This window comes from Rattus norvegicus, chromosome 3 (assembly GCF_021556685.1).
Source record: "Rattus norvegicus strain SHRSP/BbbUtx chromosome 3, alternate assembly SHRSP_T2T, whole genome shotgun sequence".
In the NCBI taxonomy this organism is placed as follows: domain Eukaryota; kingdom Metazoa; phylum Chordata; class Mammalia; order Rodentia; family Muridae; genus Rattus; species Rattus norvegicus.
Window position 1 is genome coordinate 149457691 of NC_141536.1, and position 23864 is coordinate 149481554.

The following is a 23864-nucleotide window of genomic DNA, read 5'->3' on the forward strand; positions in this document are numbered from 1 at the left end:
CCGGGTTCAGCTTTTGCCCTTCACTTGGTTCATACCTGAGTCACTTAGAGTATACTACAAGCCAGACACTGTGCTGGGCAATACAACAAACACAACTTTGGAGAAGATGTGGGCCTTGTCCTCAAGGAGATCATTGTCTAGGAAGAAGAAAAAATGCATACCACAAATTAAGTGCAATGGGAGAAGAGGATGCATTCCCAGTGGTCCAAAAATGGAGAGTGGGTTGGAGCTGGCTTTTGAAGAATCAACAGATATTGAAATGCGGAGGGGGAGAATTACAAGTGCTTTTTCACTTTTTATTTATTTAATTTTACTGCTTTCAAAGTCTGACTTGCATGACAAGTAAAAGCATCAGACTGGAACCAGAGCACACTCCTGACGTCAGTTGGCTGTAGTCTCGAACCTTTGTGGTCTCCCAATTGTTTACACCTTCACACTTGTGCACTGTGGGTAATAAGTTTAGCAGAACTATGTCTTTCTTAAATAGAAACGAGTAAGACTTCTTTACCTTTCTGCTTTCCAGCCCCATTTCCAGATCTTCCAACACAGCACAGCTGTAACTCTGGCCTTACTTGTACTCCAGTCATCCGGTTTCAGCCACCAGATGATCTGCCACTACTTAGTGAGTCTCATGGCTCATGGTCATTCTGAGCTCCCCTCCCATATAAAGTAGTCATTCTTCTTTTTTCAGCATTAGAAACTTATCTATTGCAGAAGATTCTTTTTTTTTTTTTTTTTTGGTTCTTTTTTTTGGAGCTGGGGACCGAACCCAGGGCCTTGCGCTTCCTAGGCAAGCGCTCTACCGCTGAGCTAAATCCCCAACCCCTTGCAGAAGATTCTTAAATTGTACCCTCTCCCTTGTTCCTGATTTTTTTTTTTTTTTTTTGTTCCTGATTCTTAAACAGGTCTGAACTTTCCTTTTAATTTCCCAACTCAGCTATTTTTGTCATATAGCATTTAACTTGTCTGACATATAAACTAGACTGTAAGAGATCTTTAAAAGCTGGGAAAAGTCCAGGTAATCAGGACAAAATCAGACTCAGTTACTTCACATATATGACGGGCTTCTTTTACTCACATTTGTGTAATGTATAAGCAAGAAGAGAGGCCCTGGAACATGTTGTAGATTATGGAGCAGAAAAGACAAAGGAGCGAGGGAAGCGAAAGACAAAAGCTTGCTCCTGAGGTTAGATCTACAAATCACATCGACGAAAGTACAAGGGCCTTCAGTGAAGCAGGAGGCCTAATAATCCTTATTAGCAATGAGAACTGGAATAATTAAGTACATCTGTCAACATAAACAAACAAATATATAAAACAAAGGAGGCAGTGCTCATTTTATAAGAATAGGAACCTTAAAAAAAAATCCTGTCCTCATAATGACTTGCATTTTCCTTAACCATATTGTCTCAATCCTTTAGACCCCTAATTACCTGTTCTTCTGTTTTGAGATCACCAAACTCCTCTAAGAAAGCAGTCTCTGAAGGAAACTGTGAGGGCTCCAGAAAGTTAAGCAAACTGAAGAGCTCTTCCACTGAGTTCTGCAAGGGCGTTCCTGTGAGTAGCACCTTGTGTTCCTATAAAAATCAGAAACACTTTGTGAATCATGTTGGAGCCACAAAAGAGTACATGTTAGTGGCAAAAAAAAAAAAAAAAAAAAAAAAAGAGCCAGGGCAATTTGTGTTGAGCTTTGGACGTATCTTGAATGAAACGTCAGAGAGCCAACACTGCACAGGTGTGGAGTCATGAATGGCCAACTTCCCTTCACATCATGATTCCAGCAGCAACTTCATGAAATCTACATCAGCCATATGTTTACTCAAAATCACTAAGTCCTATCCACTGTTACAGGGCAGTAATGTATCCTTCCAGAGGTCCTGAGTTCAATTCCCAGCAATCACAAGGTGGCTCACGACCATCTATAATGAGATCAATGCCCTCTTCTGGAGTGTCTGAAGACAGCTACAGTGTACTCATATACATAAAGTAAATAAATCTAAAAAAAGAAAAAAAAAAAAAAGACTATTCTTTCTGGTACCAGTGCATTCAAGACCAAGAAACAAGCTATGCACACCTTACAGTTCCAGGTTACAGATTCTATGTTATTTTAGTGTTTTTAGGTCCCTCTGGGATTCAAGCTGTGGCAAAAGGATGTGCAGAAGGCCATGGAATGCTCCCTTCATTTTGAGTAGAAGGAATTTGTTTATTTATGTAAAAAGCTGGCTAGTTCTCACCAGGGCCATGAGCTTTAACCCTTCCAGAAGTTTACAGTTCCTATTCTTCAATCTGTGGGCCTCATCAATTACCACACAGCTCCAGTGAATCTTCTTCAGCTCTGGGCAATCTGCCAGGATCATCTCGAATGTTGTGATGACGACATGGAACTTGAAAACTCCTGAAAGGGGGTTCCCCTGAGGATGACAAGTCAGAACAGAGCTTTACACCACAGCTACTGAATTCTGCTAATAGTCGACTTGAGAGAATGGTACAAGCAATGACAGATGAGAAGCCAAGAGGCCCTGTTTTCTCTCATATAAGAAATGAAGAAAACCCGTAACAATGAACCAGCTGCTTAGACAAGAGGAAACTCAGAATATCAAGGAAGAGAATTTACACGAGTCACTGGCTTCATGAAGTTAAGACAAAATGAGGGCAACAGGGAGCTTTTCATTTCTTCATTGTGATGCTAAGGAAAGCAGCCAGGACAGTTCACATATTATCTCCAGCTGGGAGTCTACCAAGCCTAATCATTTCAACTCTCAAGAAAATCCTCTGCTACATAATTTTACCTATAACTCAGGTCCTAGCACAGACTCCAGTAGTGGGGTGCATGTACCTGGTACAAGTGCTACTGGACAGGCTACATCCCTATCTTGCTGTCTGTCTGAATGCTGCCAGTACAGCATTAATATTGAATGCCCAATATTAAAGCAATATAAAATGTCTGCCAAGAAATACCAACATTGTCTGGAAACCTTGGTTTTCCTCTGCCTGATTACTTAATTTTTACTTTAATTATGACAATCAGTGCCCAGTGAAAGTATAGACTCATACTTAGTACACTGATTATATATAACAAAAATGTAGAAAACAAAGTTGTGTTTTCAAGAACACAAAACCCATTTTTTACCTTTCCCTACCCAATTTCTTCATTTTCTCTACAAATTCCCTGGGTTCAAATTCTAAACATCATGCATTTTTTAAAAAAGGTTTTTGTTTTTTTGGTTTTTTTTTTTGTTTTTTTTGCTTATTTTGTTTTTGTTGTTTTTGAGATAGGGTCTAACCATGTAGGCCAGCCTAGAACTTGCTATTTAGACCAGGCTGACTGCAAATTCAAGTGATCTGCTACTTCTGCCTCCCAGGGATTAAAGGGGTGTATTATCAAGTCTGCCCACACACTTATTCTTATTTTCTTTACTAACTAGGTAACAGTCCAGACAAAATCTTCTGCACACAAAAGCAACTTCACAGACTAGCCAATAAGCCAAGTTTTCAGTGTTGAAAAAGGACCTGAGATATACCTCACGGGGATAAGAAAGCAAGACTAACAGACTTTAGTGAGTGAGCCAGAAGTCAGCCGTAGCAGATGGAACTCAACAAACAAGCCGACAGCATCGAGATACAGCTCTGGAGCTCCTGAAGACGAGTGGCAGAAAGGCAGTTCTGAGGTGGGTGTCTGAGTCTTTGGTCAGGGGGCTCACCTGTGCATCTCTGTATACCATTTCGTACTGCTGGATCATCTGCCTGCTGATCTGGCTGCCGTGGTACACAATAGCATTCATCTCTGTCCATGTCCGGAATTCTCGCTCCCAGTTAGTGATGGTGGAAAGAGGGGCAATGATGAGAAAGGGGCCATGGATTCCCCTGACAAAGATTTCTGAAAGGAATGCGATGGACTGGATGGTTTTCCCTAGGCCCATTTCATCAGCCAAAATACAGTTTTTTCTGCAGAGGGTAAGAAGTATGTGTAATTCATTACCAATAGAGGGAAATTATAGAAGCTAGTTATAACTAAAACTCTGACCTGTGAGGTTAGTGAAGGCTTTATAATTTCATAGCAATCTAAGGCTAGTTTTATAATTATTTATACACTGCCTATGCCAACTTTTGAGAATATTTATAAAAGAAAGCTGTAGGTTGATGTCTTTATGCAGGAAGGCAGGTACAGGATAGAACGAGGCCTGTCGTTGGATGAGAAGGAAGGGTGGGTGGGAGAAAAGTTTTAGAAGGAGGAGAAGAAGCCAGAGCAAGGAGGAGGAGCTGGAAGAACATGGATTCTTTTCTGCGCATAGATATAGGTTGCTATGAATATTTTAAGGGATGGGTGTATACAGAATTTTGTGTTGTCTAGATGGGCAAATTATATCTTATCAGTTGGACCAGAGGTTATTGTGTGGTGTGTTCTTTCATGAGACAACTTAATTGAGTTCAAGAGAAGGTGCAGTGGCGGGCGCCATGGACTTGGGATGTGTATGCCTGGCATGGTCACAACCTGCCAAGGACCTGTGAGTGGAAGCAAAGCAGCGAGGCCATGCAGAGACAGTTCAGGGACCACCACTGTTCTCATGAGGGAACAGTCCCACTGTATAGTCTCTGTGTTATCAAAGGACATTTTAACATACATAATAAATTCCTTCTCATGAAAGACTAAAAACACTGCTATCTTCTGGTGATGAGAAGCAAGAGTGGTGGTCCTGGAGGACGAGTCATCACATCTGGTCTCACTCCCTCGCTGTTCAGACCCAAGACCTGGTTCAGCTGGTAAGTTATGCTCTGGGTCACATTGTAAGTAGCAGAGGCTACAGTAGAACATTAGGTCACTTGAACCCTGCTAAGTGTGTTTTGCATTATAATGCATTAATTTAAAAATAACTGAATGGTATACAATAGCCAATCATAAGAAAATATCAACTTGTTTTCTAGATTTTGTCTGGTTCCTTTAGATTCTACCAAGAACCAGAATAGAAATAAGTCACAACTGAGTGTCAATGGGAAGATCCAGTACACCTGTTAAACCAAAACAAACAGTGGAGTGAGTCTAGACTCCAGATTTGTTCTCTTTCACAGACTTTAAACTGAGGTCTGGTGGGTGTAACGACTTAAGAATGTGGTGACACAAAGCTCTAATTCTAGCTCTTGGGAGGAGGAGGAGGAGGAAGGGGTCAGGAGTTGAAGGCTTTTTTAGTATATATAGTGAATTTGAGGCTCCCTGACCACATCTGACCCTGTATCAAAACACTGAAACCCAGCCAGCCAGTGCCCAACCTCATAGCTTCACTGCTATCCTTCGGGTAAGACCATGCCATCTACCAAGGAACACCCAAAGATATGTACTCATCCTCTTTTTGTTGTTTGGGAACGATTCCAAACTGGGCAGTGATACTGGGCTCCACTACTCTTCTAAGCTTCAGCGTATCTCAGGTCAAGGCAAAAAGACAGCTGCAGTGTGAGAGCACCAGCTGGCTCAGGAACCTCACCTGTTGTACCAGTTGAAAAGCAGCCAGTTCATGCCCTCGAGCTGGTACTCCCGCAGCCGGTTACTGTTCTTATACTCACGAGAGGTCTCCAGTTTCTGCCATGCATCAGAGGCAGGTCGTTCCTAGGGAGGGAACAGAGAGCACAATGCACAAAAAGGTGTTAAACAAAACACAGAAAACCATGGGCAAGACAGCAAATCCCAAATGCTGTTTGTTCTAAGGACAGATTCAAATTGCTGTTACTTTTCTCAATGGTGCTACATTCTCTAAATTTTACCAGATTATGAATGCTTCTGTACGTTTACAGATAACAGACTAAGTTATATCCAGTGTCAGACAGTATTGCTAGACTCTTGGATAGTGTTCTCATCTACACCTCAATTTCCCAACAAGCTAAGATTAGTTGAGTTTCATGGTTTCTCTAACAGAATTTGATTTTTGCTTTTAGTGTTTACTGTATCAGCTTAGTAAAGGACATTGTGTAAAATGCCCCATTGATTAAGAAAAAAAAAACCCTTTATATTCAAATTACAAATTATAAATTCCCCTTAAACAAAATACAGACACTGTTACACTTTTATTTTGACATATGAAATACCAGTTTATAAAAGTCACTTTGTGAATACTAATGAGGCCATATTATATATAAAGTTTAAAAAGAAGATTTATTATGATAAAAAGTATGTTTGTGTGTCTATTTCTGTATGGGGATGTGCACACAGGACAGTGCAGTGCCTGGGCGCCCAGAAGTAGGTGTCAGGTAATTGTGAACTACCTGACAAACAAACCTGGGTTCTCTACAAGAGCAATACATGCTTGTATCCCTCTCTCCAGCCCCTTACACATTCCGTCTCAGGACACCCGTGGAGCTGTATTTATACTGTCAGTTATTTTTCCATAGGCTGTTTGTCTACTACTGCAATGACACCATTCTTTAGTCACTGGAGCTATGTATCTGATGGGGAAGTAGTTCTCTCTCTTTTTTTTTTCCGGAGCTGGGGACCGAACCCAGGGCCTAGGCAAGCGCTCTACCACTGAGCTAAATCCCCAACCCCCGGGAAGTAGTTCTCAAAGTTGCCTTTGCTGAGGTAGTAGAGATGGCTTAATGAGTGAAGTAAACATGAATGCCTGAATCTGGACCTTTAGCATCCACAAAAAGCTAGGCATGTCCATGTATATCTCTAATGCAGTGTAAGCAGAGTAAGGAGAGTTAGGGCAGAGAGGGGTTGATCTGTGGAGATTAGTCAGCCAGTTTAGCCCAGTGTTCAGCTCCCTCTCTCAAGTTACAACCCTCCACTCCCCCTGCAACAACTAAACGTGTAAATAAAGAACAGTGTGAACACCAACAGAGGAGACATCACCTGTGAACATATACACAAGGCATGGCTGTGCGATTATGTCTTACTTTCTGTGTAAGTTTGGATCCCAGTGTTCTAAATCACTACTGGGATTTTTCAGTTAAGGTGACAGTGCTTACCTACTTGGAAGACTATTTAGATCTTTACATACTGAGCTTTCCTATTCACAAACTTTTATTTAGGTTTCATATTTCTTATTTATACACAGGCACAACTTTTTAGCTTATAGACAAATTGAATGTCTGAAGTGACATTTTAATATCTTAAATCCTTAGCGATCAGAAGAGGACACTAGATTTTCATTTTCTATGTAGCAATTTCAGTCTTCATCATTTACTTTGAATTACTACACCTAACGTGCTGTTGACTAAAGCTAAGCCATTTGCACGTAATATCTGAAATAACTCCATCCTACTGTGTATACCTGCAGTTTAATACAAGCTACCCATGGGCTTCTAGAACAAGAGACCTGACGATTCACCCACAGATTACTTCTGCTGTGTGAGACTACGCACTTTCAAATGGGAGAGGTGGATGTTATCAACAGCACACTTCAGCCACCATTTCAGTTTAGAATTGTAGACGTACACTTCAGAGGGAACAAGCCAGGAAGCAGGGAGAGATATAAAAGGCCGCTGTAGCTCATTAAGAGAAAGTTAAGGAGATTTTAGGAGGAGGAAACCTATTATGCGAATGCAGTTTTCTTCTTAGAGAAAAGTCTCCAAGCCTGGATCCCTGAAACTACTCAAGCCACTTGGTACCCTCTACAAGGTAAGGTAGAAAGACTTTCTGAATGCTTCCTCTCCTCTAGTGACTTGATCACCTGGATGTCAGCACTACGGATGCCATTTGAGAGGCACTTGAGTGCTCCAGCATCATTCCCTGAACCACTCATCACTCAGAACTGTCCCACTCCGTATTGACCTGTCCAGACATCAGTATGGACTGGACTGTCCAGACTGAATGTCCTAGTCATCAAGACAGGTAAGGTCTAAACTTCAAAACTCAGAGCAAGAGTACTTTAGCAAAAAGTCCTATTTTTCTTAAGGTAATTTACTCCTCATTTATGTACAAAAAGATAGATTTAATTATATTATTAGCTACCATTTCAGTTTAGAATTTTTGGGATAAAATTTCAAGATGTACATTTCAGTGAGAACAGGAAAGACAGGAAAAAAGGAGAAGTGTAAAAGGCCATTGCTTCTCACTGAGAGAAGGTCGGTGGCAGCCTCACAGCTGGAAAGCAGTGAAGGTGAGCAAGTCACGTGACACCCGAGAACCCTTTTCCTGCCAAAGACACAGCCAGGCTGATGTGCAGACAGTAAATGGGCCTCAGAATGGACCTCTCTGCTCCCACAGTGGTTTGTTTTTCTATCGTGCATCTCATCACAATTGGCTGGTGCTGTTTTTCTCCATATGCACCTGCTGTTTCTTAGAGGTCTGGGTTCTTGGGTCAACCACTACATTTTTAAAGTGTGCTTTTTTTAAAGGTATCATAAATAATAAACCTTTAACAGATGCTTAACAAATGACTGGCAAGTTAAAAGCAGACAATAATACATATAGGAGAGGGCTGGAAGGGAGTTAACCAGCCACGTAGTAACCCCTTGTGAGCCATGTGAGTCTCTAATCACATCTGTGTCTTCAGCTATTTCTGTACATGTTTATTTGCCGTAACACCAAAATCAAACACTGACAGGGAGCTATGCTCAATCCAGTCTTCCTAGTCCTACCCATGATGCAAAATTAAATAACTGGCTATTTTTATATAAAAATGGTGACAAAACAACAAAATACCAAAAACAGATCACCAAAGCTTGCACTCACTTTCCTTTTAACAGTAGATCTTTTCAGGACAGTGCTATCTAACAAGGCTCCAATTCCAATTCTGCCTCTTTTTCATTGTTGACACTTCATGTACAAATGACCCGGAATCAGAAGGGCCAATAATAAACCTATCTCAAAATGCTATGCCTTCTCTTTGAGGTTCCAGGTATCCTTGAAGGACCATTAAGGGCCACTCACCCTAAATTCTAGCTGAGGGGGGAGTGGGAGTGGGTGCTAAAAACACACCACTGAAGGAGCAGGAGATTCAAAGTAGGGAGCGACACCCATACCTCCCCTGCACTCCAGATGACTGGGACCAGGGACAGGCGCACACCAAGAATTCTGAGCCCACGCCCAAGTGTCTTACATGCTCCACATGTTAACACAGATGAGAGCAAGTACTGTGCAGGATGCAGAAGAAGTTTGTCAAGGGGAGGGAGCGCAGGAACCCAGTCAAATATACATCATTATTACTAATTTCAAAGTTTTATATGTTGTAAGAGGTGTCAGACAGACATGCTGATATATTACCACAGGCTTAACTTCAGGGAGAATTTGTAGAGATTCAAATTCTTTCACTTTTGCAGGATCCACATCTTCCTCTAGCTCCCATGTGCTTTCTTCATACGGCAGAGAGCACCATTTTACCAGGTAATGGGTCACTTCCTGGTGGGAAAATAATAGAAACTTGGTAAGTAGTCAACCATTCTGTCAGTCCCTGAAAACCCATCCTGCATGAGAACACAGGATGCCATGTGTGGAAAGAAGTGCATGCTTTATAAAAGGCGAAGGGCAACACTCCTACCTCCCCTGTTTCTGCATCCTTGGTGTGGGCCACCTCCAAGATACGATCAATTTCTATATAATCTGGATTGAACAAGTCTTCATCAGGCTGCAGTAAACAGAGTAGAGTTAAGAGGTGTAGTTTTCTTCCCTCAACTCTAATAACCAATGTTTTTCTCTTTTAAGTGGCCCCTCTCTGGATTCTTCTCAGAAAACAGACTGAAGAGGTGTACTTGAGAATAAGTCATCTCACAGACATTTCTCAAAGACTGTCCTCAAATTCTGCTATTCATGACTAAAATTAAAGGACCCAAACCATTATAGTCTGAACCATGACCAAGTCAGACCTTCTGTAACAACAGGGAAAGGCCAGGCTGAGGGCTCCCTGTTTTATTCCCTTGGTGAATTGGAATGACAAGTTCCTTTTCGTAACACTGATAAAGTTCTATTTCCTCATTTATGTGGTAGTTACACATGTTTTATTTTGTAAAAGTCAACTGTAATGTATACTTTGAATTTATTCACATATTTATACATTTAAAAGTAATGAATGTGTACCCCAAGTTCTGCAAAGTGCATTCATTTAATCCTTATAGAAGAAAACGTTCTACTCTATGTCTGCGCAAGGGGAGAAATGCTGGGCAAAGGCTATGTATGTATGTGTCATGGTTTGAAATAATGAGATGAAGATGATCAACCCAAAATTCAAATACTATTCATCTTATAAGAATATTATCTATCCTTTATCCAAGTTGCTAATACAAATGGCCAGTAGTTAAAAGATCCTTTCTACTATTGTTCCTCCTTACTTCTATGATGCACTCCAATCTTTCAAAAGTCTATTCCTGGAACTAGACATGGCTCCACGGCTAAGAGTGCTGGCTGATCTTCCCTGACCCAGGTTCAATTCCTAGCATTCTTTCCTACCAGTACCAACTCCTGTTATATTATTCAAAGACACATTCAACACACTTTCCTCTGTCTGACACCAAGGAAAAGTCACTCCCATGGGACTGCATCAGGAAGACAGAGGACTGTTTCACTATGTTTAGATTCATTCTATGTATGTATGTATGTATGTATGTATGTATGTACCTATCTATCTACTGAAGAGTCTAAAACAGGGAACTTGTATAATAAGCACTGACCTATGCCTAGCTACAGTGATAAATAAGACAGATACAGGCTCTGCCTGCCTTAAAGTGCTTAAAATCGAAGAACCAGACATGTAAACATGTTACTATATTGCAAATATTTGCTAAAATAGAGGTGTGAAATAAATGTTCCAAGAAACACAGAGAACCTAATACCCAATGGTTCACAACAGTCTTTATTTAGTCACCACCTTCGTTCCCCTGACTGTATTCCAGAGGAACATGTTATTAAAAGAAATTCTCATAAGCTTAGAACTACCACAGAGTCTGGGCCAAACTGTAATTTTATTGGAAGGTGTGTGTGTGTGTGTGTGCGCGCGCGCGCGCAAGAGAGAGAGAGAAAGAGAGAGAGACTCTGAACCCAGGGCCTTAGACACCTCACACAAGAGCCATAGCGGTGAGCTACATCTCTAGCACTAACCGTGAGGTTACATCAGAAGCAGCAAAAGCTGATGTCATTCGGAAGCAACTTATCAGTAGCAGGTAGGACCATGGTGTGAATCACAGCTGGGTAAATGGATGAGCAATTTACCATGACTGATGGCCAGAGTGCCCTCTCAGATTCTAGTAAGACTATGTTTTAAAAATAAGTTTCATTGTCTCTTTCTTTCAAAAGTTATTTGTATAAAACCATACATTACACATAAAAAATAAAAGTGTTAGAATCCCATTGACCAGAGAAAAACGATAGGATGGTCATGCATTTACTCGAGACATTCTCTATGTGTTATATCCTGATGCTTCTTTCTCTTGCACTCCAGTATGGAGCTGTCCCATGTACTGTTTGGAGCCTGCGTTTGCTTTTGTTTTCTTATTTTTGACTAACATCATTTCATAACACTAAGTGTATTTCCAAATCGCCAGTAACTTTCTTTAGTATTATTATTAAAAGTATAGTATGGCACACTATAGGATATATAACTTAGCAAATGCCAGTTATTCAACATTGTATTTGCTTTTAATTTCTCATCAGTATAGGCAACTTTTAAAATAGCCAATTCTCTGTACAAAGACTTGATGTTTTCTTTAAGACACATGACAGAACGAGACTTTCTGGGAAAAAGGACACGCAGATGGGACACCTGATGGGTCAGATCTATTCATGCTCACAGCCAGGACAAGCCACTGTCCCCTCCCTCTGCTCTTACCAATGAAGGCTAATCATCTGCACAGCCTTAAGGCCTTGAAAACCATCACACATCTGATAAATAAAAACTGAAAGATGTCAATTTTATTTGCACTTCTGGTTTCTACGGAAGCCCTACCTTTTGGTATGCTTAACGACCGACATTTCCTTCTCTCTGACTTCCCTGCAGTTGTCTACTTCCCTGTCAGGCCTGGTGCTTTTCTCATTAGAGCTGTTTGGCATATGCCTCTGTAGGCCTTAACTTACGCGCATGTGTAAATAGGAAGAATCTTGTGTTGAACAACAATGTATGCACATGCGTGTACTTAGAGAAAATGCATACATAAGCTATACCTGCTCTTTTTATTTACTTCGGATGCTTGTTGTGTTTACTGAGCCAAAGCCACTATAGATTCAACACTGAAACTCACTAGTCTTGTCTTATGCTTTGAAATTCTCAAGCTTAATTATTTTTTCTAATATTTATAGCTCTTTGTTTTTGAATGTCTGTTGTTGGAGAAGGGCCTACAACTGGATGTATACTGTTCTTACGCTATTTACTGTCCAAGCTTAAGAGCTGTCGGTTTACAAAGTTTAGTGACTAAGTGGGTATGTTCAATTTATCGGCACCCATATCACACTTGACCAACAGAGTTACATAGAACTTTAGTTTGAACTTAGAAACATCAATCTAGATATTAATGCAGAAAGAAAAGCAGCAGTGAAATGAGTTAATACACATTGTTTCACCTCAGTAAAAATATGCTTCATCTGGGCCTGTTTGTTCCTAAAGCGCTTGATCTTCTGAGCGATGCGGGGATCCTTTTCCAGCTCTTCCATTGTGGCCCACTTACAATGTAAATAGGAGCTATCCAAAGACACACGATTGTGAGACAAACACAGCAAGGTATCATTAAGGTGTCAATAAAAAGACGGCCATCCTTTAACACAGAAGTAGCAGCTGCGCTACTGATGTGACACTGTGGACGCTGCTTAGAAAGGCCTTGCTTTTAGAGCAATTAATAGAGGATAAACTTCTAATCAGTAATTTCTCTACAATTCCACCCAAACTGACTCAAGAACAAAGGGGCAGATTTATGAAGCAAACTCTCAGTGAAAGTAGGTGGAAAGCAGCAGAAAGGAGAGAAATGCAAGAGGGCGAGTATACACCACAGGACAGCCTTTTCACCTTGGTGCACAGGAGAAATGCCCAGAGAAGTTTTAAAATGCATCTGTCCTCAGGGCGCACTCTGACTATTATTAACTACTCTAGGCTGGAACAATGGTTTTGGTGGTAATTAAAGCCTCCCAGGTGATTCTATATAAACCCAAAGTGAATAACACTGCCTAAGGTGAATTTGACTCAGTCAAGGTCACGCCTTAGGGACCAGTTTCTGAAAATATGGAGGATAATGTCGTGGAAAGGGAGTATATGCAGAACATCAAACAGACGTACAAATTTCTATACTTAACGTAGAAAAGCTCTAGGTCGAATGGAGGTTCTCCTGGGTGAACCTGTAACCAACAGTAAGCAGTTATCAGCCCATACCTCAGGAAGGTCTCTTACACAGGCCAAAACAAAACAGGTAAACCAACCAATACCTATGCCTCATTTTAGGAGGGATTTATAAGCTAACAGCTAACCTTAATGCTAACTTAATTTTCCAGAAACCCAATAGAGTAAAGGGGTACAAAAAGGGGCCTTTCCTGGCATCTTTTCAATGTTCACATAGAAAAAGATTTCAGTCCAGGCTGGCCTAAGACCCAGTAATGTATGGACCATAGCCGGGTACAGAAGGAACTTGAGTTCATCTTTTGCCAGCTTCCCCTGCTACTCTCCCTCCACATGGCAACAGTAAGGAAGACTCCCCTGAAGGAAAAATAACCTATATCTGATTTGGCACCCACACACTGCCTCACATGTGGAACTCTCCCTTGGGAGGTCTGAAGACAGCCCAAGACATGTAAAGAAAAGCCCCCAATGTTTGCTGTTAGGATTCCTCATCTGCTTCTTCTTGGCCCCTAATGACTTCTTTTGGGCTACAACGAAGAGATAAAAATTGTCAACTGGCTACTTAAGCCATTTAGGAACTTAGTGTCGTAAAAACCTTCACAAGGACAATGTTCTTGACAAGCTCTCATTGTAGCTAGGGATGAACAGTTAGTTCTTCAGGCAAACTCTTCTCTACTAGGAGGTGGCTGGTGTCTATTAGTGACAGAGAAACATTAAATAGGAGCTACCCACCTCCTGGACAGTCTTGGATGCCAGGATTTTCTCAATGATGTTTGCATCATCTTCTGGAGGCTCCTGAAGACAGACATAAAAAAAAAAAAAAAAAAGAAAAAAAGAACAGTATCGGAATTAATGTCTCAGAGAACAGTATGGCGGTAAATTCAGAGGAGTTTCTGATTTCAGGGTTTTGGAGTACCTGTATAGACCGTCACCAGAATAGCTGTGATTCAAAATCCTGAAATCTATAACTCATCTAGGTTATGTGGCCACTCACAGATTTCAGATTTTAAAAAACCTTGGCTCAGGGATGTTTAGCTTGTGACATTGTTGCTACTACTTTACTCAAAGCCACAGCATAGGGTTGGCAAGAGGGCTCAGAGGGCAAGACCTCTTGGGACACAGGTCTAACCACCTGACTTGGATCCAGGGTACCACAGTGGGAGACAGATGCATGAAAGTGTGCTCTGATCACACACACACACACACACACACACACACACACACACATAGAGAGAGAGAGAGAGAGAGAGACAGAGAGACAGAGAGAGACAGAGAGACAGAGAGAGAGACAGAGAGACCAAAAATAAATTTTAAAATGAAAAAAAAAATCCACAGACTTTGAGTACTGAAGCCAGTATTCTGCAAAGCTAGAATCGAAACAGTAGGGTCCCAAGTCCTCAGCCACACCCTTATTATACAAGAAGAGACTCTAGGCTATAAAGCTAAAGAACCAATAAAATTGCTCCTGCGACTTTGTTTCTTTGTAAAACTTACACATTCTGATGTGTAAAATTATGTAAAACAGGAAAGAATCTCAGGGTGGGGTGAGCACAGTGGCTAAAGCCACCTGCTATAAAACTTAAGCAGAGTTCGCTCCTAAGACCCCATATCCGAGGACAACGACTTTCACAAACTCTTCTTTGACCTCCATCCATGTGTGCACACATAATACAAGTAAATAAGTAAATAAGTGCAATGAAATAAAATTAAAAAGTACCTTGGGATTCTAGAATCAATTCAAAAGATGTTAATTCTAATACTATCATCTACTGACCTCAGCAAAGTTAATTACTATTCCTTGATTTCTGAATAATGGTTGTAGAAAAGATATATATAACAAATTTACTAGGATAAAGCAGCACATGAAAACATCTTTTTGATCTAAAGAACCAAGGTATAATTAATTTACAATAAACTGCTGTTTCATTGATAATTCCAATTGAAAACCAATTCCTTCCTTCCTATCCTAGTCATACACTAAAACTTCTTGGCCTCTGATCTCCACTAAATCGTAGGAGTATTCATGATATAGAAACATCCGAGTGTGTTCTGTCACTCCTCCATTGTTGGTGGGATTGCAGACTGGTACAACCATTCTGGAAATCAGTCTGGAGGTTCCTCAGAAAATTGGACATTGAACTACCTGAGGACCCAGCTATACCCCTCTTGGGCAAATACCCCAAAAATGCCCCAACATATAAAAAAGACACATGCTCCACTATGTTCATAGCAGCCTTATTTATAATAGCCAGAAGCTGGAAAGAATCCAGATGCCCTTCAACAGAGGAATGGATACAGAAAATGTGGTACATCTACACAATGGAGTACTACTCAGCTATCAAAAATAATGACTTCATGAAATTCACAGGCAAATGGATGGAACTAGAAAATATCATCCTGAGTGAGGTAACCCAATCACAGGAAAACACACATGGTATGCACTCATTGATAAGTGGCTATTAGCCCAAATGCTCGAATTACCTTAGATGCCTAGAACAAATGAAACTCAAGACGGATGATCAAAATGTGAATGCTTCACTCCTCCTTTAAATGGGGAACAAGAATACCCTTGGGAGGGAATAGGGAGGCAAAGTTTAGAACAGAGGCAGAAGGAACACCCATTCAGAGCCTGCCCCACATGTGGCCCATACATACACAGCCACCCAAATAGATAAGATGGATGAAGCAAAGAAGTGCAGGCCGACAGGAACCAGATGTAGATCTCTCCTGAGAGACACAGCCAGAATATGGCAAATACAGAGGCGAATGCCAGCAGCAAACCACTGAACTGAGAACGGGACCCCCATTGAAGGAATCAGAGAAAGGACTGGAAGAGCTTGAAGGGGCTCGAGACCCCATATGTACAACAATGCCAAGCAACCAGAGCTTCCAGGGACTAAGCCACTACCCAAAGACTATACATGGACTGACCCTGGACTCTGACCTCATAGGTAGCAATGAACAGCCTAGTAAGAGCACCAGTGGAAGGGGAAGCCCTGGGTCCTGCTAAGACTGAACCCCCAGTGAACGTGATTGCTGGGGGGTGGGGGGGGGAGGGTGGTAATGGGGAGGGGTGCACCCATATAGAAAGGGAGGGAGAGGGGGATGTTGGCCTGGAAACTGGGAAAGGGAGTAACATTTGAAATGTAAATAAGAAATACCCAATTTAATAAAGATGAAAAAAAGAAAAAGAAAAAAAAAGAAAAGAGGTGTTAGAGTTCCCTCATGTTCAGCCTTCTTTCTGAACTTCTTGCAGTCTCCTTATGGTGTTTTCATGTGCCTATGATCTTCCCAGACTCACATCAATCTAAAACTTGAAGAAGTATAGAGAAAATGCTCACTACGACAACCTGACTAGCTGGAACACTCTGGAAGGATGACTTGTGGTACACGTAAATTTCTAGCTACTTATTCTAAGGCCATACCACTAGAGAAAACGTATTTTTAAAACGACCTTAAATCAAGCTTTTTTCAGAAAAAGAAAAATGATGATAGCTAAAAACAAAATAGGAAAAGACAAGGAAGGCAAATGGCAGTGAAATTATGAAGCTTGCCAAGCAAGTATCTGCAGATACTCTCAAACCTCAGCCTGGAGCCTCGGCTATGCTAGAAACCAGCATATCCCAGTTCTCGCCTGTCTGCCCCCCTTAAAGATGAGGTTATGTGTCTGTGCGGGGTTCCTGGCTTATTATGTGAGCACTGGAACCTGGACCTGGGTCCTCATGATTGCAGAGCAGGTGTTTCTTAACCACGGAGCCCTGTCTCTACCTCCTAGTAGTGTAAGTTATTAACCCTCCCAAATACTTGATTACAATTTAAACATACTGATGGAATAAAAAGAAAAATGAAAATACTTTTATATTCTCTTCCTCATGTTTTTAAAACACACTTTAATCTAGGCTAGTCACTTTAATTCTATCTTCCGATGTTGCTTTGCTCACGTTTCTTCTCTGCTAGGAGTACAGTGAGAAATGCCTTTACACTGCATCCTGCTTCTCTTCATGCTTTCCTCTTGTCAAGCTGTGCTACATTTAGAAAAATTTCACTGATGTCTTCATATTCACTAATCTTTTCTTCAGTTGTATCTAACCTGCTTTTAAATCTGTCCATGTATCCTGGATCGTATAAAGTAATTTCATAATTCTAAAGGCTGGACTGGAGTCTTTCCCATAACATATCGGCACAGTTATTCCCACATTCTTCTCTGGCTACCTCACTACTTGTGCCATGTCTGTTTTCCAGGAACATCTACTTATCTTTAGTGCATGTTGGAACTGAGGATCCTATCTAGTCAGCTGAGCTGGGTCAGGACTGGGAAACTGTCAACATTTAATTCTCCAAAGGAGAAAGGGAAGGAAAAAAAAAAATCTCAAGATTCCTAAACCATTCAAGCAGGTTTACTATTCCTGAACGTCCCAGTCTTTCTGGCCAACCCTAATCCTTAGCTTCCAGATCTGTCAAGTAAGGGCTTCAGAGTAGATAAACAGTGACTGTCAGCTCACTTCTTCATTGCCCACGACTTTTAATCCATCTGATTTCTATGTCCACAGCTATCAGATGCTTTAAACAATATGCTGTTGCAACCTATCCTTTTCTGACTAAACACCGGCTTACTACTAACTATTGCCCCTTATTCCAGTATCTCAGTTAGGATTCCATTGCTGTGAAGAGACATCAGGGCAAAGGCAACTCTTATAAAGGACGATATTTAACTGGGGCTGGCGTACAGGTTCAGAAATCCAGCCCAGTGTCACCGAGTATGTCAGCATCTGGGCAGGCCTGGTGCTGGAGCAGCTGAAAGCTACACATCCTGTTTCAGAGGAAAACAGGAGGAAACTGGCTTCCAGGCAGCCAGGAGAAAGGTCTAAAGCCCACGCCCACAGTGACACACCTCCTCCAACAAGGCCACACCTCCTAACAGTACCACCCCTGGGCCAAGCATATTCAAATGGGAAATCCTCTGATACTCACTCACATTAATTAATAAGGTGCAGGAGGTTTCAGTTTAAGATTTCTTTCCTCTGTTTCTCTTTCTTTTTGCCTACACTAATTTCCAAATGATCTTAGTATCATGATTTTAAGTTTCATTGTGATGCTTGCCAAGTTCACACATCTAGATCAGAACTTCCTTCCAGACTGCAGATCCATATTCCAATTATTCCTGCCATCTTTACTAAGCTGTCTGAAGGCATTCAAGTATAAATTTCTGAAAACTAGATCTTGGTCTGACACATTAACAAGTCTACAGCCCTAAGTCCTGCCCAGATCCCCAGTCCACAGCTTTCTCATTTGAGTTAAAGAAAACTCTACCTTCTCCCGTGTTGAGCTCCAAAATCCTGATGTAATCTCCGACTGTCTCCTCTCCACACACCCATGTACAGTGTGGTCTGAATGAGAACGGCTCCGCAGGCTCATACATAGGTGTGCTAAGTCCTGGGACTACATTACTTGGAAAGTTAGGAGGTATGGTTTTAGAAAAGTGTTGATGAGGATGGCCTTCGAGAGTTCAAAGCCCATGGCAGGCCCAGTGTCTTTCTCTGCCTGCCTGAAGATTAAGATGCAGCTCTCAGCTACTACTCTAGCGCCATGCCTACTGCCATGATATTAATGAACTAACCCTCTAAAATCATAATCTGTTCTGTGGGGAGCGGGTGTGGCAGCAGTCCCAAGATGGCGCCCGGGACTGCAGCTAAGTCTCATGACTAGCACCTGACTTCCTCACACACCTGAAACTAGCCACGTCCATTGTGAGAGCTGCGCAGGCGCACCATGACGCAAGATCAGGCCATGTGACGTGGACCTATGAACTGAGATTACGCAGTCTGGACTGAGGAGGCGGAGTTGAGGGAGGATATAAGGGAGTGTGCTCGGGGGCTGGGGGGAGGAGAGAAGAAAAGAAAAGAAAGATTCCTGTTTGCATATTGTAAGGTTCCTGAATAAACTGCTTTGAGAAGAACGTCGTGGTGTCGCTCCTTTCTGCAGGACAGAGACAGAAGCAACATGTTCAAGTCCGGGTTCGTACAGATTAGCAGGACTGACACACATACATACTGAAAAAAAAAGTTTTCTTTTTCAACTATCAACTGCTTCAAATATTCTTTAATTTTTACCTACAAAAAAGAACAGGTAATCTGGTTTCTAATGACAAGATTCTTAGAATATTTTAGTAAGATCAAAATTAAGAGACATATTAATACATGGATGAGGAAGGCACAGGACTCTACTCTTAAAAGGCACAAAACATTCATTGAATATAAAAAAATTCAAGTTAAAAGGAGTTGGAAATTCAATTCCAATAAATATATTATTCATATATATTTTAACCAGTTGAGGTATCAGCAACAGAAGAATTGATGTTACAGCAAGATTTAAGGCATAACCAACACTCAGGCAAGAAAACAGAAGTATTCTGCCTCTGCCTTTTCTCAAGTATCTGTTCTAGCAGGATAAAATCGTTATAAACCTCTCATTTATCTGAAATTTTTCCGTTTTGCTATCCATGTAAGCATTTCCAAATGACAAACTTTAAACAAAACACCAAGAACCAAGCCAAATATGGTGGCAAACACCTATAACTCCAGCCTTCTGGGAAGGATGAGGCAGGGGTATACATTCTAGGCCTGAGTTAACCAGACACTCTCAAATAATAAAAGAGGGTTTTCTTTTTTTCCTTTCTTGCACATTTTAATAAAAAGGAATTTATAAATGTGCATTTCTAAAATACTAAAGAAAGACGGAAATGGAATATCAGTATCTTTTCTCCCTCAACTGAGTTTGTATATAAGCAGGATCACGTGTGTATAAACATTCAGTGTACACAGATACACAGATATAAACTAAATCTGCCTGCCAAACACTCCATAAAAATCCATCTGTTCCCAAATGCTTCGTTCTTCCAAATGCTTTTTAAAGGTTTCATTTTCAGAGAAGACCATTTTAATTCAAACACTGTGTATTAGAGACTCCTAACATTTAGAAATTGTATCCACAAAAAAGAAAATCCCCCAAATTTAAAATCTCAATTACTCTCACAACCAACCATGCCACGTAACTCTCTTTAGTTAACTAGAAGCGTGGGTCTAAATGGAAGTCAGGTTCTCGAGAACCAAGGGCTGCCAAGTACTCAGAAGTGGTCCTGAGCTTGGTCCTGGCTCTCCAGCGACCTCGCCAAAGGAAGACACGATGAACACACTTGTTTTAGGATGTCTCAGAGCAAATGCTTAGTGTGGTGGTGACTACAAGTCCAGTCTGAGTTTACAAAATGAGAACAGTTTGGATTCTGGACGAGGCAAGGGTTTAATTAAGCCCCAATGGCAGATGGGACAGTGTGTAAGAGGACACTGAGTTGTCTGCTATTAGCAGTCAGGAGGTAGGAGAGACACAGAGTACCAGCAACTCCCCTGGGACTAGGTTAGTAAGGACAGAGAGCTGCAGCAGAGCATTAAGAGCACAGGCTAAGGGCAGAAACCAAGTGTGTGTGCGCATGATGGAGACTAGTTGTACTCCATGAAGACAAAAAGAGACAGGAAACCATCAAATCTGATTTTCTTAATCAGGGAACCCATTGCTGTGATGAAACACCCTGGCCAAAGCCATTGAGAGGAAAAGGTTTATTTGGCTTACACTTCCATATTGCTGCTCATCACTGAAGTCAGTCAGGACAGAGGCCATGGAAGAGTGCTGCTTACTGGTCACCAAGGGAGGCCCCACCCGCAATGGGCTGGGTCTGCTCCCACCAGTCACTAGTTAAGAAAATACCCTACTGGCTTGCCTCCAGTCAGATCTTACTGAGGCATTTTCTCAATTGAGGTTCCCTCTTCTCTGATGATTCTAACTTATGTCAAGTTGGCATAAAACCAGCCCAAAACTCTGGCTAATAGGAGACAGGAACACACACCAGTACACTCTCAAACTCATGCCATGGAGTGGAATCACACTGAGGGTACACAAGGACATCAACATCAAACAGTGGCAAGGGATCTGAAGGCCCACATGACTGTTATGTATGAAGTGTGGGAAAGAGAGTGTGAGTATGAGGAGATGGAGAAACACGAGCCTGCCAAAGCAAAGTAAGTCTTTGTCTTTTAACCCAGGAGTCCAAAAAAACAAAAAGAAAGCAAAGCTATTTAAATAATGAGTTTGAAGAATTTCACTCATTAAAACACACATACATACATAAAATGAAGTATATGTATATATTAACTAATAAAACAAAGTTGTATCTAAGTGAAAATTATGAAAAATTAAAAACAGAGTCTGTTTTGCAAAAGTTTATAATCTGATTAAGGGGCCAAACAAGAGTGATACTAAAAAAGTATAGTGAAGGCAAATGAAAACCCATCTGAAGCTGGAGTGGTTCCAGGGTTCCAGCTGACTCAACACTGCAGTAAGCACAACTGTAACATTATAAAGTAGAAGGCAGGGGTGCTGAGAGAGGCTTCATCTAAGAAAGCTCCCAGGGCTTAAAGATACAAACCTGTCTCTGAAGTAGTTCATGGTTTACAAGAAAAACTGAGTTGGTAGGTATTCAAAGGACAGTGACAGGGCTAACTATACTAGAGTTCTGGCAGCAGAACGGGGCACATCTCTAGTTCAGAGGAGCAGGGACACTCTCCAAAGGGCAAAGGAACCCAGCCTGCTATGCATGGGAAAGGCCAGAGACGGAGGGCTCTGTGACTGCAAACAAGATGGGTGCCGAGAGAGACACGGGCGATGCTATGGGCCGATGCTTCATTCAAATTAAAGCCCGTTTGCTCCCAAAGATGAAATCACATAAACTACACAAATACTTGGGAGGCCAAACCTGAGCAGTCTTGAGCAACTAGACAGAAGACACTGTCACTGAGCAGGCCTTTTTTTTTAATGCTACCCCAGCTGTTCTGGGGATTCGGTTGGCTTCTCAAGGGCACGGCCACAATAGCCTGTGAAGGGTCTTATGGGAAGGACAGAGGAAGCGCTCACCTTCCCTAATGATTTGCTGTGCCTTGAGGATTGCCCTGCATCCTAGAAAGGACACATGCATTGATGCTTTGTGTGAGTTGGGAAAATTGGTTCAAACCCCATCAAGAACTACGCATGTGAAAACAAATGTGGAAGGGAAGTTTTGGTGCTGCAGCTGCTAGGTCTCTAATTCTGAAAACCTCAATAAGCTGCCCTCTCAAGACCTGGGTATCCTAGCCTAGGCGTTAGACTCCAGATTAGATATCCACACAACTGCAACTCTGAACACAAAACTGATAAGAGAGCACACATCAGGCTCACTCTTACTTAAACTTGGTGACGTTTTGGGACATAACTAATACAAGCTCAAATTCTATCTCTGTTTCTCTGTATAAAATTCTTTACTATGTACTTAGAAAAGACTTATTTCTGAGATCATATGTCAGATTAGCAATGGCTACCTTCAGGAAGTCAAGAAATACCTAAAATATGATAATGGTTCAGGATAAATGACTTCTAATAGGAAATAAAAATCCCTTGTAGTGTTTTAGCTACCAATTAAACCATAAAATTCTCATGGAAGTTCTAATGAAATAACATATTCCTAAGACTCCAAGCAGTTTGCAAGAGCAAATACATCAACATATTATTCCTATTAATTAGTATGTTCGTTAGCTGGATAGCCCTGAGTAGAAATTGAAATCAACTTGAGGTGTCAGCCACTATGTAACTCACACCGGGATCTTCCACTGCCTCATTTACTAGCGTGTAACATAAAGGATACTATGTGCCTGCTCCTTGCTGCTTTCCTTGAGACTGAGGAAAATACAGTGAGGTCAATGAGGATGCTTTAGGCTGGAAGAAAGGTGGCTGAAGGCCAGGGATCACCACCCTCTCTACTCCCACTGCCTCTGGAGAGCCTTGCTGCTACTGTGTGAGCAGTAGATTCTGCCAGTCAGCACCAGGTCTTCAGAGCTGCAGACAGCTTGTATCCCAGAATGTATTACTGAGTAACAACTCCCCTCCCGCACCCACAGCCTGACTCTCATTTCCCTTTCTTTTCTTCACTAAACTAGATACTTGGCATAGACCTCCTCCATTAACCCCCCTTTTACTTCTACGTCTGCATCATGTCCCCGTAGCCGTAACCAATTAAGACACCTCGACTGAGAGGTGCAGGGCAGAGAGCATAGCTGCCACGTAGGAACTGGGGGAAGGCAACCCAAGACGGACGCATGTCTGGGTCTGGGGCAGCAAGGATGGAATATGAATATAGATTTTAGTAAATAATAATTCAGGAATATCGGAGGGAGGGGTGGACTAGCCATGGGGGATTTAGGAAGTAGCCCAGCCACTGAGTTGTTTTAGGCATATCAAAATATGAAGTGTGTGTGTGTGCTAATTATGGGCTGCTCTCTTCTCCCACTACGTGGGTTCTGGAGACTGAACTTAGGCTGCCAGACACAGTGGGAAGTGCTTGTGGGTGGTTCACTTATGCAGCTTCCAGAAGGTCAGACAGAGATGTGATCTGACATACCCAGAAAGAATTTTATATTCTAATGATAAAAAAAAACCTTAGAGGGGACACATTCCAATAAAATCATAAATGGGTTACGTTATGAAGGAAATAAGCAAGAAATAATCATTGGGATGAGTAACAGGGTTCTATTTTAGATAAAAAAGGCA

General features: G+C 41.5%; 2 protein-coding genes across 38 annotated transcripts in view; one reads left to right on the forward strand and one right to left on the reverse strand.

Annotated features, from left to right (window-relative positions):
• The window catches only part of LOC134486200 (uncharacterized), a 30928-nt gene extending 19095 nt beyond the window's left edge, over nucleotides 1-11833 (forward strand). For 3 of the 9 annotated variants that reach the window (XR_015684780.1, XR_015684774.1, XR_015684777.1), the window contains 5 exons: nucleotides 3426-3668; nucleotides 4647-4761; nucleotides 7647-7819; nucleotides 9250-9313; nucleotides 9632-9905. Coding sequence is in view for 1 of the 9 variants with exons in the window: in XM_087655271.1 (XP_087511397.1) it covers nucleotides 524-622; nucleotides 3426-3476 (150 nt within the window). In the remaining 8 variants the exon portion in view is untranslated. Of the gene's footprint in view, nucleotides 1-523; nucleotides 623-3425; nucleotides 3669-4646; nucleotides 4762-7646; nucleotides 7820-9249; nucleotides 9314-9631; nucleotides 9906-11630 lie in introns of those variants that run through there. The other 6 variants (XR_015684775.1, XR_015684781.1, XR_015684779.1 and 3 more) reach the window with 3 other exon arrangements.
• The window catches only part of Chd6 (chromodomain helicase DNA binding protein 6), a 161664-nt gene that overhangs the window by 67185 nt on the left and 70615 nt on the right, over nucleotides 1-23864 (reverse strand). For 23 of the 29 annotated variants that reach the window (XR_015683017.1, XR_015683011.1, XR_015683010.1 and 20 more), the window contains 9 exon segments: nucleotides 13971-14033; nucleotides 13182-13240; nucleotides 12476-12593; nucleotides 9468-9554; nucleotides 9194-9328; nucleotides 5478-5599; nucleotides 3702-3945; nucleotides 2235-2411; nucleotides 1434-1577 (listed from right to left, as the gene is read on the reverse strand). Coding sequence is in view for 11 of the 29 variants with exons in the window: in XM_087652359.1 (XP_087508485.1) it covers nucleotides 1434-1577; nucleotides 2235-2411; nucleotides 3702-3945; nucleotides 5478-5599; nucleotides 9194-9328; nucleotides 9468-9554; nucleotides 12476-12593; nucleotides 13182-13240; nucleotides 13971-14033 (1149 nt within the window). In the remaining 18 variants the exon portion in view is untranslated. 29 annotated transcript variants of the gene reach the window in all.